The 14,041-nt window shown below is 36.1% G+C and overlaps 1 protein-coding gene across 2 annotated transcripts in view; it reads left to right on the plus strand.

The window, feature by feature from the left end:
- The window catches only part of trim62.1 (tripartite motif containing 62, tandem duplicate 1), a 50,291-nt gene continuing 36,250 nt past the window's right edge, over positions 1 to 14,041 (plus strand). For both annotated transcript variants that reach the window (XM_039674255.2, XM_039674256.2), the window contains exons 1-2: positions 1 to 137; positions 1,595 to 2,115. In XM_039674255.2, coding sequence (XP_039530189.1) covers positions 1,708 to 2,115 — 408 coding nt within the window. In that variant the 5' untranslated portion in view covers positions 1 to 137; positions 1,595 to 1,707. The remainder of the gene's footprint in view (positions 138 to 1,594; positions 2,116 to 14,041) is intronic.

The following is a 14,041-nucleotide window of genomic DNA, read 5'->3' on the forward strand; positions in this document are numbered from 1 at the left end:
GAGCTGCGCGTGCGGTCGGTCGCTTCAGCTTTGAAGGGTCTGACGTGATGAAAATGTCTAATTAAAACAACGAGTCGTTCTTCTAATTATGTGACAGTCGGTTGTTTCTAGTGTATAACGCGTCAGGACCGTTTGGGGTAAGTGAATGAACTGATAATATCATTTTTTTCAGAGGATTGAATACATGGAAAACCTGTTTACACGTCCTGCTAGCTGGCTAATTATTTAGCAGCCGGCTTTGATAAACACGAAGAAAAAATTGAAAAAGGGATAAGAAATTGTTTAAAAGCTGCTTTTTGAAACAAAACAGTGATGTTCATAACTTTCGTGAAATTGCCATGATGTAACGTTACAGAGTACAGGAGCTTTCTGATTTATATACCGCTGATTTAAATGGACTTGATAACATCCCAATTATGATTATCTTCAGTCTGGTGGCAATCTGTGTGACATTATCGTTACGATTCGAGGTGTTTCATTACCATTTGCAGATTGATTTTGATAATTTCAGTTGTTTATATTCTTAAAAATTCATTTGAAAATGTCTTATTAAAAAGTGTTTGGTGAATGAGTGACAACTTGTATAAATTAACCTGTTTAATAATGTCTTTAATTAGCCAGTAGCGTGGAAATGTCATTCTGAATAGTTTTAGAATTTTAAATGCAATATTTTTAATAACTTGATTTGTTCTTGACAAGATTATGGAATCCCAAACCTGCAAAAAATGATTAATGTAATGTCAGAATAGAAAAATAAATAAATAAAAAGAATAAAAGTAAATAAATAAAAATACAGGACTAAATCAAGTCATTTATTGTTTCATTTTCCTTTGTTCTTTTGTTATTTGATTATGTTTATTTCATTCATTCATGGATATTTCCATTAACTTACTTCATCATGCTAATTCATGTCATTTATAAAACCATGATGAAAAGGAGGCAGGATGAAGAATATCTTATATTTCCTGCCCCCTCCACAAAAGGATGAAAATAAAAAATAAACTCATCATATCAAAAAGACTCAACTTATCAAGTCCCCGTCAATACATGATGATAACTAATGAAACAAACCAGAATCCTGAAACAGATTTCCAAAGCAAAAGCGAACCATGATCAGAACCATCATCATCATCATCAAGCTATTATTATTATTATTATTATTATTATATATTTTTTCTGCCGGTTTGGACGTCCATTCAAGGTTCCTTTGTATCCTGGTTTAGTAAATGGTGACTGAGTGACAGTCTGCAAAAACGGAAAAAAAGAAAACTTTTAGAAATGAACGTGTTTAATTAGCCTGGGAATATCGTTTCCGATTGTTAAGTGAAAATGTAATTATATTTTTAATGGGCTTGATAAGGTCCTATTGAATCCTGCAGAATGAGGCCAGTAAATAATCAGATTTTCAGGCGAGTCCCTTTTAATTAAGGAATATCAACATTTTCTTGTCTAATTTCAGAAGATTTATCTGCATTCGCTCATCAATGCATGATAATTTAGGGCAGCATTTATACCTGATCTTCCGAATGTTAGACTTGGTGTACCTGTTGCAGAATCTTGCTAATCCTCTCTGTTCCTGCTTTTCCTTTTCTAGAATCCAATTCAGTTGAGGACCACCTCATTTAGGAAGCCCGTCTGGTTTATAAGCTCAGGGTTAGTGCGTCCAGCTGCCCGCACAGTGCATGACCGACCCCTCCATAGATTCAAATGGCTTGCTGTCTGAAGGACGAGCTCTTGTGTTCCATTTGTCTGAGCATTTATCAAGACCCAGTCAGTTTCGGCTGCGAGCACTACTTCTGTCGTAAGTGCATCACTGAGCACTGGAGCAGACAGGAGCGTCACAGCACACGAGACTGCCCGGAGTGCAGGAGGACCTTCACGGATCCGCTTTTGTCCCCGAGCCTCAAGCTCTCCAACATCGTGGAGAGGTACGCCGCTTTCCCTCTGGACGCCATCCTCAACGCCCAGAGGAACTCGTACCCATGCAAGGACCATGAAAAGGTCAAGCTCTTCTGCTTGAGTGACAAGAGCTTGGTGTGCTTCTTCTGTGACGAGCCCGCCTTACACGAACAGCACCAAGTCACCTCCGTCGACGAGGCCTATGAGGAAATACAGGTCTGTTTTTATTTATTTGATTATTTTTTTTAAACAAGAAGCCCTTACTGTCTTCTAGGTCACCATGAAAGCTCTTATTGTTTCCATTGCCCATTATTATGGGATGATAATCCCGCGGTTTTATGGTTTTCTTACAGGTTGAGCAATTAAAATGTAATGAAATAAACAAGGTGCCGGGCTTTAAGTTACAGTGTTTATCGCAATCAATGTTGGGTAAGTTACTCTAAAAAAGTAATGAATTACTAGTTACTAATTACCTCTTCAACAGTGTAATTAGATTACTGTACTAATTACTCTCTCTTAAAAGTATCTAATTACTTTCAAAATCCCATATCAATCTCAATCAGCTGAATAATACAGGGATAGACATGAATCTGTTTTAATTCTTTAAAAAAAATACTATAAAATTGCATGAATTATAAAATATAAATAAGATAAATAAATATAAATATATATTGGTTATAATATATATATGATAAATATAAATATAAATAAGAAATATAAAAAAACATACTTTTTAACATCAGACAATATATTTTGATGTTAAACCCACTATTGTTTTATGTCTGATCTCATGAATACATATTTTACAATAATTCATACGAATTTGTACGAGTGCGGTCGTAATATTTAGACACCTCATAAAATGCATACGAATCGCTGTAAGATCGGATTGATCCATACACAGTATTTACCTCAATTACATCAGAAGTAACTGTAATTGGATGACAGATTAAGTAAGATTGAGTAATCCCTTACTTTACATTTTCAAGGGAAAAGTAATTAAATTACAGTACGCCCAACACTGATCGCAATAAACTAAAGATGACATAATTTGAAGTGTTGAGAGTCTGAAAACCTGCTGTTGTCATTGGGTGGGTTTCTGATTTCTGTGATCAAGAATGAGGTGTGGGATTAGTGGCCTAACCCACATTGCATTTCTTTAAAAGTGTCGTAAGTCACTGATTTAGTCTTTTGTCCTTGAGTCTCATAAACGTGTTCTAAACCTCGAAATTCCAGCGGTATAAACATTGTTTGCTTTTTCTGTTCAGTTTCTCCATCTCTGTTTTGAGATACAAAGGAAAATTAGTGCAGAAATATGTTATTGCCATTTGTATAGAAGCCAGTAATATCTGTTTGTTTAATCCAAACAGCTGTTATGGTGAGATATTAATGAAGCGCGTCCCATTTATTTACTTTACGGCCTTGAAATTGCCTTGAAAATGTATTTTCCTCCCTCACTATACCAGTGTTGTAATGATTCAGTTTTTGGTTGTTTAAGAGGTTTCTTGCCTCGAATGCTTTTCATGCATCTTATTTGTCGACGCAGGCCTCTTTGTTCACCATACTTCCTGGTCTTTACAACCGAACATCGCCTACCGACCGTACGTGTATAATGTAAACACTGTTCTCAAAAGTACTATGCCTTGATAGACGGCCTTTCTATTATAAACCTTTCTATATTTTTAGTGAGTTTTTTTCTCTTTGAAGCTTAACACATCATATTTGTTCATGTGCTTTGTTGTTCTGTGCCAATGTACATGTTGAGCTGGACATTTTCATTGCACAAGTTCATTACATTCATTTCATTACACAAGTATCATGAGCTGTGCCCCTTATTACGGAGATCTACTGAATGCATAACTTTGCATTTTGATCTTTCATTATTTTTATTTTTTTTTTGTAGCACAATTAGGGGTATAATTTGATTTATGAAACATTTATATGGTCCTAATTCACATTACTGAGTGTGAGCTTTTGTGTTTTTAAATGCATGGAATAATGCATGGTTAGAGGATTGCAATAAGTTAGTAATTGCATGGCCGTTGCCTGACATAAATAGACCGGCTCTTTATCTCAACTGATAGTTTTACATATTGGTCATTCAGCACCTACTCATATTGTCTGATAACACACATCAGAGGTGGCTAAAAGTGACGCTTGTATTTAGTGCAACTTGGCCTTATCAGAATAGGACTGTTTAATTGTCTGGAAGTGAGGAAGTACTTGAGAAACAGATAGAAAACAGCAGTTACACAGATGACTTTTAAGATAAGTGAAGTGTTTGAGTGGAGCAGATTGTTAATACATGAGCTAACATAGAAAAACATTAGATGACATCATAAATAACATGGTGTATTTATTATTCGTGCCGATATCACTTTTGCAGTGCACGTTTACTTTCTTTATGTGCTGTTTTTCATGTTTTGAGTCCTTAATTGGAGTCCTATAAATGGACATTGTGTTGTAATTTCTCCCATCTAGCGGTGTAAATATATTTGCGGTTTTCCACTACACAGTACCAGCTCGACTCGGCTCGCCTTTTTTGGTTTTCCACTGTGTAAAAGTTGTACCTGTTCCTGCTTTCGGGGGCTTTTTTTCTGTATCACCTCCGGCGAGGTTCTTAGCGAGCTAAGGCGATACTAAAATGTGACCAAAACAATGCTGACTGCTGATTGGTCAGAGAGAATCGTCACCATTCACTGCGTCAGGTTGAGTATCCATTCCAGAATATCCCTGACATTTTTAAATAGTTTGTCCAGAGATAGTTACTAAACTGACTACTGTTATTATGGCAACTGGTCAAACGAGGAGGTGCAGACTTTGCTTTGTTTGTTTGGTGGCCGAACTGCTCTGCTCCTCCGCTTCTGCTGCGTTCAGTCACATGACTCTGGCTCTGAACGAAAACGTGCTGTGGAAACGCGTTGGCGTAGTACTTTTCGTCCCTCTCTGCTATTATAGTTTTTCAAGATGGCGAAACTACATGGAAGCCTCCGTGGACCGACCCGTCCCATGTATAGAGAGCCTAAGTCCCCCCCTCCGCTTCCGGCTCATGGGACCTTATTTCGGAAAAAAAAAATATGAATGGTAGTCAATGGCGAGAGACAACTTATCTTTTTATTCCGTCTGAACTGTGCCCTCAATTACACATATGATGTTTGTCAATTTAAAAGATAATTCTGAAAGTCAAAAACGGCGCAGTTTGTCATAAAACAGAAGAGTAGCATTTAGTTTTATGTGAAAATCGCTCAATGAACTACATCTCCCAGAAGCGAAACAACGAGTGAGATCCGCTGCTCATGTGGTACAAAACACTCAGGCGTGACGGCGTAACGTTACGATTATAACGTAAGACTGTAGAAACAATGACAGACGTTAGCCTCAGTAAAGTTAGCTTCATTCACTGAGAGAAAATGTGCGCCTTTGGGGTTTGTAGTCTTTGTAATTACGTATTTTCACGGTCTTATACCTCAACGGTTTTACATCAAACTGCGACTTTTGTTTCTTTAAAATGTATCTTTTAAATTTACAAACATCAAATGTGTAATTCAGGGCACAATTCAAACCAGATCAAAATATTTGTTGTCTCTCGCCATTGACTACCATTCAATATTTTTCCAAAATACGGTCCCATGGTGGTCGACCGGAAGGGAGGGACTTAGGCTCTCTATATAAAGATAAATTCTTCGTTTACGAGGATAACTCAAATAATTGTCAGAGGTATTTGTACACCATTGAGGACATACTTATGAATAAAAATATTGATTTTAAATTATAAAATACATAAAGTACACATTGTCCCTTTAACTTTCTGCAGTCAGCGGTATAGAAGAGCTTCTAAACTGCTGTTGGGGAATTAATAGGAGCAACACGCTGCGGTTGTCAGACAATTAGCAGTGGTCTCTTTAGAGACTCTCGAGGGACAGACTTTATTCCACTTCATGTCTTTTGGGACAAATACAAGACTCATCTCTCTTCGGGACTTTGCTCAGAGATACACACTGACTGAACTCCTCTGTTAATAACAATGAGATATTGCCAAGTGTGTACTTTATACGCATGTTTTTTAGCAGTTTACTCTTTAACACAACAAAGAAAATTGCCAGGGAATTCCCGGGCTGCTCTTGGGTGCAAATGAAACTGTTTATCCTCAACAAAGCCCTTTGACTAAATGAGGTAATGTGTTGGATGGGGACTCGTGGTACATGTGAATCTATAAAGCCCTTGTAAGGTTTATTTAGTTAGCACTAACATGAAAAAGCTAGTTGTGAAGCTTATTTCTTTCTGAAACACTATTTTAGTTTTGTGCTAAATTATGCATGTTGATTTAAAGTCATGCTAGTGTTTGATAGGCAATGACTAGTGTTGATTAATTGTACAAGTTAGTCATTGGTTGGGGAAATTGACAGAATTTGGTATATTTTACAGAAATAATTCACACTACATTAACAGTATACTATTATACAGTATACTACTATATACAGTATACTATTACTATTAACAGTATAACAGTATACTATTTGATACCCTTTCAATATTATTATTATTTTTTTCCCCTCTCTTTTTAAAGAACTGTTTATCTTTTATTGTTTTTAACCTGTAGCATTTTGAGATCCTTGGATGAAAAGTGCGTTATAAATAAAACGTATTATTATTATTATATCCGAATTCACAAAAAAGTAAACATCACAAATAAACATCACAATTTTTTTTTTACATTTGATATTATCTGGCCTTGTATATTATTTTTGTAAATGATTTTTTCTTTTTTCCAATAAGCTCCTTTTCCTTTTGCTCTTATGAGCTTCTGTGAAAATATAGTGCTTTTTAAGCTCATGTGTCTTTGTTGTTGTTTACGGTCTGCTGTTTCCGGCTTCCAGATGTCTCTGGTTTTATACGACACTAATTTTAGTGAGCTTGTGAATTAGAAGATTTCATGCACAGATCTGACCGTCAATCAACAAATGACTTAATAAGTCGACAATACATCTCTCTACTTATTCTGTGAGAATATAGGAAGCCTATTGTACTGAAACAGACTCAAGGGGTCATTTTTTATTTGAAGTGCCACGGTTCAGTGCTTTTATTAGATTGAATAAATAGTCGACTGTCTGCAGATGTCCGCACTGGGAGGACAGGAACATGATAATGTAGTCTCTTTTAGAGCACTTTGGTTAATTACATCATTATTAGTTTGTATGATGATATGTATAGATCTTCTCCGTTCGATTTTCTTGTTCTCATCCCCTTGTTTCTTTAGTCTCATACTTCATCATCAGTCAGGGAGACTATCTTTTGCACATTTTTTTGGTTGTTCTTATTCATGTTGTTGTAATGACACCTTTCGAGTTCGTACACCTCTGTTTCAGACAGAGATTGAGTAGAGGAATGAGGAAAATAGGCTGCTGGGAAGGGAACAAAAAATCTGTTCGGGTGTTCCTGATCCATCAGCTCCCCAGACAGGGGATAAGGAGCAGATAAGGAACAGTTATTTAGGAATGACCATGCAGGTTTCTCGTTTTATGTCATACAATTTTGACACGATGCTGCTTCTCATTGAACATTAAAGGATTAGTTCACTTTTGAAAAAACTTTTGCTGATAATTTACTCACCCCCATGTCATCCAAGATGTCGAAAAGAAATTAAGGTTTTTGATGAAAACATTCCAGGATTTTCTCCATATAATGGACTTCAATGGGGTCCAAACGAGAGTTTCAGTGCAGCTTCAAATGTCTTTAAACGACACCAGACGATGAATAAGGGTCTTATCATGTGAAACGATCGGTTATTTCAAAACTTATTCCAGAAACGTAACTTTTCAAAGGACAAATGCTAGCCTTGCTCTATTCTGTGAGGCGCGTTTGTAACGTCACGTAATACGTAATTACGTTCAAAAGGTCACGGGCGACGTAGCCGTGAGTACAGAGTCAGTGTTTACAAGTTGAACGCATAGGTTGAACGTGCAAACCAACTCAAACGCCGTTTACAAAAAAAGGAATTAAAAGGTAAAACAACAATGTCGGACGATTTTGATTCTGTACTTCCGGCTACAATTCAATTTGTTCGTTTCTTTCGCCGAATGAACCAAATGACTCTGAAAAAGATTTGTTCATTTTGATGAACGAGTTCGAACAGGAGTGCGTTACAGAACACAGAGCAAGGCTTATGAGCTTATAAAACTTAAACTTTGTTATTTATTTATAAAACGAGCGATCGTTTCGCTTGATAAGACCCTTATTCATCGTCTGGAATCGTTTAAAGCCCTTTAAACAGTTTGCAGTTTGTACTTAAAGTTTCTTTTGGAACTTGAACCGTTTGGACCCCATTGAAGTCCATTATATGGAGAAAAATCCTGGAATGATTTCATCAAAAACCTTCATTTCTTTTCGACTGAAGAAAGAAAGACATGGACATCTTGGATGACATGTGGGTGAGTAAATTATCAGCAAAAGTTTTTTCAAAAGTGAACTCCTTTAATAATACAAATAAAATAGTTAATGTCGAGATTAATGGTGCTTTCCAGTTTCATCTGGGTTCGCTTGACAAGGGTTCAGTTTGTTTTGATGAAGTGAATGCTGTTTTCTGTATACGAGTCTGCATAAAAAAGAGTGGTCTGGGGTACGATTCATGTGAACTCTGGTACGGGTCACTGCTCCAATGCAATCATACTAAATAAACTGCTACAGGGGATGGGAAGGGGATGGGCAAAAAATCCCACTTAGCGCGTTAGAGACCAAAAATGGCCACCTATTAAACATTGCCTATTGCCTAAAATAAGGTGCATTTCCACCCATAGGGAATAAATATATAGTGACGTCATCTGGTGAAATACACTATATAATGCAAATATAATGCTTTTGCTTCAAAATGAAAGGATGTTTGTGCAAAAATCATGTTTCATGTATTACTGACAGCCTCAGATTTAAACAACGTTTTAATGGGTTTCAATGGGCCATTTTTGGTCTTTATGGTGCTGAGTGTTACTATTTGATCTACACAGTGTGTGTTATACATATTTTGCAAAATGGGATCACATTTTTTACATGTATCCAAAAAGTCACAATTTTGCCAAATTTCATACCATTTGCATTAAAACAGCCAAAATGGTCAAAGAAATTAAACTGCAAAAGACCAAAAATGTCCCTAATGCAGCAGGTTAATGCTGCTTACGTGTTGTTGTTGTGCGAGTGAGCTTTTCACGCATCTAAATGATAACGATTTTGAGGAACTGGGAATGAGTTGCTTGTTTTGATTTTATTCCCACTGGAACTGTTCGTTTCATTTTATGCATGTAGAGGACCACAATGGAAATAAGCCTGCGGCTTTATTGTGTATTTTATCCTCAAGAATTGTATTTAAATGTATATGAATCGCCTTTGGCATGTTTGTATATGCTGTTTATAAACATTGTGAATAAATCAAATCAAAATCACCAAGTACGTAATCAAGGATCCTGTTGCAGGCAGGTCTAATTGGAGCGTTTTTTCGGCCAGCTCGAGCGATAAACATATGTCGGCTCTCTCTGCTTGGCCACACAAGACACACACAACGCTGCTGTGAGATTTGGATTTTGCAGTGTACGCTTGCCGCAGAATGTTTGTGTAATCTACTTAACTTCGCATGTCTCACCCCTTTGACCTATCAGACATGGCAACAGCATCTGTTGATGGACGTTTACTTTGCTCACGCCACTCTTCTCCGTCCTTTCGTTTTCCTCCCAGGTGATAATGTTATATTCCTAATGCACTTGAGCGTCGACCAGCCCAGCGGCTTCATTCAACATGCTGTGTGTGTGTGTGTGTGTGTGTGTGTGTGTGTGTGTTTTAATGCAGAGGATAGGAATGGATTTGTTTAGAGCTCTAGTGTTTGCTTTCGGAGAAAGTGGGATTTCACCGCAAACTAATGCACTCTTAGCCCCGAGGGACAAGGCTTTTCTCAATGTCCTTGATGTGGCCCGTCAACCATCGGCAGCGCTTGCGCTCTCTCGTCTGTTTCCTGTCTGTAAACCGATTATTAAACACGAGTTTTGACCTTTTGCAAATGTTTCGATTTAATCGGTAGTGTATTTCTTAAACTACTGCCTCAAAGTTTGGGTAATACAGTAAGATTGTGAAATATAATTTTCAGCATCATTACTCCAGTCTTCAGTGTCACATGATCTTTCAGAAATCATTCTAATATGCAGATTTTCTGCTCAAGAAACATTTCTTATCACTGGCGAAAGCAGTTGTGTAAAAAACATATTTGTTTTCATGATTCTCTGATGAATTGAAAGTTCAAAAGAATAGCATTTATTTGGAGTAGAAAAGCATTTATAAATGTTTTTACTGTCACTTTTGATCAATAATTTGTCCCTGTACATTAGGGATGGGCAATGATTAATCACAATATATATGTACATAATATATGTGTGTGTAGTGTGTATAATTAATTTGTATATATAAATACCCACACATGCATGTATATATTTCAGAAAAATGTGTTTATATTTATATATAATATTAATTGTGAATAAATATATATAAAATAAATACATGCACACATTTCTTAAATATATACATGCATGTGTGGGTATTTATATATACAAATTAATTATACACACATATTATGTAAACACAAACTTTTATTTTGGATGCGATTAATCGTTGCCCATCCCTACCGTATATTGACTTGGTGAATCAAAAACTACGTATGAAGCTAACTGGCATTTATTCTAAATTGCATAAATACTTCAGTGTAAAATAATTGTTATTTTTGCTTGTTAAGTCTTCTAAATTATCAGTTTGCCTTTGAGGAGGTGAGGCTGTAGTGGATTAAATTCTTTGCTCTATACAAAACAAAGTAATGCTGTGTTTCCTGCAACACTATTTCCTATAAAAACAGTATTCTGTTGGAAACACTGTTGTTATGTCACATAACCATGTCTGTTCCTGTTATCCTCATGCAGATATAGCTATATATTGTAGTTGGACTCAACATGAATTGAAAAATTTGAGATTAATAACCACACAGTATTTGAATTTCCATGCAGTTTTCCACAATAAGACACATTTTTGTGTTTTTAAATATTTAATAATATTTTTTATTTCAATTTGATGATGCTTGCCACTACCAAGAGAATTAGTTCATAGGCTCAGCTTATTTTTTTAGTGTAAATATTTTTAATCTGTACTGTAGGGGTGCACGATATATCGGCCACCATATCGGTATCGGCCGATATTTGCTCATTTTTATGTTATCGTTATCGGCCCGATAATAAAACTTGGCTGATATATTAAAGCTGATAAGGGCTGGGCATTGAGACAAATTTCACAATTCGGTTCGATTTCGATTCACAAGCTTGCAATTCAATTCGATTTTGATTACGATTTGATTCAATATCGATTATTTTGGATATGTTGGATATGTATGATATCTTTTATCATTCATGTTTATTTGGCGCTGTGACTGGTATTATTAAGCCGGAAGAGAGATCAGCGCTGCTACTTCTCCAGAGCGATCTCACGCCACAGCGCCAAAACGCTATTTATGTTTTTGAATTTCTAAAGAAAATGGACGTAATTTGAAAATTGAGACTTTGTTTCATATCAATAGTAACAAAGGACATAGATTATTGCGATTTTTTTTTTTTTTTTTTTTTTTTTTTTTTTTTTGGATGCGCGCAGCCACGATACAATGTCCCATTCATTCAAATGAAACAGGATGACTAATCGATTCTTGAGATTTAAGAATCGATATCGGTTCGTAAAAATGAGAATCGATTAATATCGAGAAATCGATATTTATTACCCAGCCCTAATTTCCTTTAACACTAGACACCTGAGACACTTAAGATGCACACTGTTCAACATGATTGATCTTAATTGCTTGAAATATGATTGGAATCAAAAAGGAATATGTAGTTTAGTGCAAAATGTGCTGTCATATCGGCTACATGAAATTATAATGAGAACATCATTATAATTGTGTTAGGGGATGGATTTTAATTGTTAGACTTGTTTTTACAATCAGGCTTTCAAAAATTATATAAAAATTGGATTTAGATTTATCGGCCAATATATCGGTTATCGGCTTTCAAATATAAAGAATTATCGGTTATCGGTATCGGCCAAAATGTTCATATCGGTGCATCTGAATAGTCCATTGTCATATGTGCTCCTAAAGAATAGTTTTTTAAATGCTTCATTTTCTTTTTTCTGCAACGGAGGAGTCTTTAATTTGGATCTCAGCTTTGAAGATGTGTGGGTTGAAAATGTTGTAAGGGAGCTGACTGTCTTACAAATATGGCTTTTACTTCTCGCTGAGGCCCTATTAAGTGAACCCTGGTGAGTCTGTTGGGGGTGGCTTAATTTGAGATGCCTATGGCAGGTCTGTTTGTTCTTTATCTTCTATAACCCTGAGGCCCTTTTTACTTCATACAATGTGTGTTTTGTAGGTGTGTGCGTGGTGCTTGCAAGCGAATGAATCTAAAAGGAGTAATAGTGAGTGAGTCATAATGGGAATCAGCTTGAAACATCAGCTTGAGGCAGTTAGTTTGTGCTCAAAACTATTTGCTGTCAAGTTCAACAGGCTCTGAATTCAGGAATTTCAGATAATCTGGACAATTCTTACATGTAGGGCTGCAACTAACGATTATTTTGATAATCGATTAATCGGACGATTATTTTTTCGATTAATCGATTAATCGGATAAAAAAATTATATTCCATTTTTTTGTTTATTATAGCAAAATAAAACCCTAAAAACCACACTCTTTTGTGTGTTAAACAATCAACTTAATACAGACAACTTCATTATAAAGAAAAACAACAAATAAAAAAATATATATGACCATAACCTATGACAAAAATGCTATTGTAAACTAGATTAGTGGATAACTCAGCAAAACTTAGCCTAGAAATATCACAAGTGCACAATAATTTTATAAAATCTGAACATTTAGTGAAAAAAAATTCCTTAGTGGGGAACAAATAAGAGACAATAAGTGTAGCACTAACTCTGGTAAAACGTACACATTGCTCTTTGTATTGTTGTTATACATTCATGAAAAACATCGTAAAAATCAGATGCACAACTGTTTTAAATGTAAAGCACAGCTGTTTAGTGAGGAAGCAAAATATAATAGATAGGACAGAACAAGAAAGGCTATTAATAAGCTTTCATTGCGCAAAAGTATTATGACATGATCATGAAAGAGCTGTGCTTATGTGCTTAAGTGCTTATGCTCATCGCGAGCGCTGAATGATGCGCTTGAAGCAACACGGAGTCACACGGCGGCGCGCAGCTCTTCAGTGTCCGCCGCATTAAAGTTAAAAGCATCAAGGAAAGAGAAAGACATATTGACTGTGTATTATACTGTATCTATGCAATAGTTTATTAAGTCTTTTCTTTTAACAGTTTTAAATTTCAGTTAGGCTACTGTGCACGTGAAGAACAATTATAGTGCGCCGAGTCTACTCTAGTGTTGTGATCTAACAGACACTCAGTAGAAAGTGATTAAGTTACAGCAATAAAAGTCTAGCAAGATAGAAAAACCATCATAGACCTTTATCTACGGATCAATTATAATAATAACATTGAATCATCTTGGAAAGAGTTTCATCATGTTAACTGTTGTAACGCGACGCGCTGTTTGAACACCGAATAGAGAATGACTGACAGCCGCAGTGGAGGGAAAAGCTTAGGTTAACTTGAATTTAATGACTTAAATATACATTTCTATCTCACATTATACTATAGTATGGCTTCATAAAGTATACACGATTAACGTAGGTCACCTATTTTGGTTTCAAAACGGCGAATTTACCGAAAGGTGACTGATTTTCGTGTATGCTGCATATTGATAGCGGTTTCCTGATGCCCGCAAATTAGTTCAAACTCACTGAATCAAGAGTGCGCATGCGAGACAGAAGATAATGTGCTCCAAACCGTCCGTGTTGCGCGCGCGAGGCAGGGTAGAGCGGCGAGGGAGAGAGACTGCATGTGCGCCTCATGAAGCGCATGTAAGAAGCGCATGTTCCATGTAAACAATCCCCGTGACGTAATCAGACCAACTAATCGATAATGACATTCGTTGACAACGATTTTCATAATCGATTATAATCGATTTAATCGATTATAATCGATTTTATCGATTAGTTGTTGC

The sequence above is a fragment of the Pimephales promelas genome, chromosome 21, assembly GCF_988280905.1.
Source record: "Pimephales promelas chromosome 21, fPimPro1.hap1.1, whole genome shotgun sequence".
Classification (NCBI taxonomy): domain Eukaryota; kingdom Metazoa; phylum Chordata; class Actinopteri; order Cypriniformes; family Leuciscidae; genus Pimephales; species Pimephales promelas.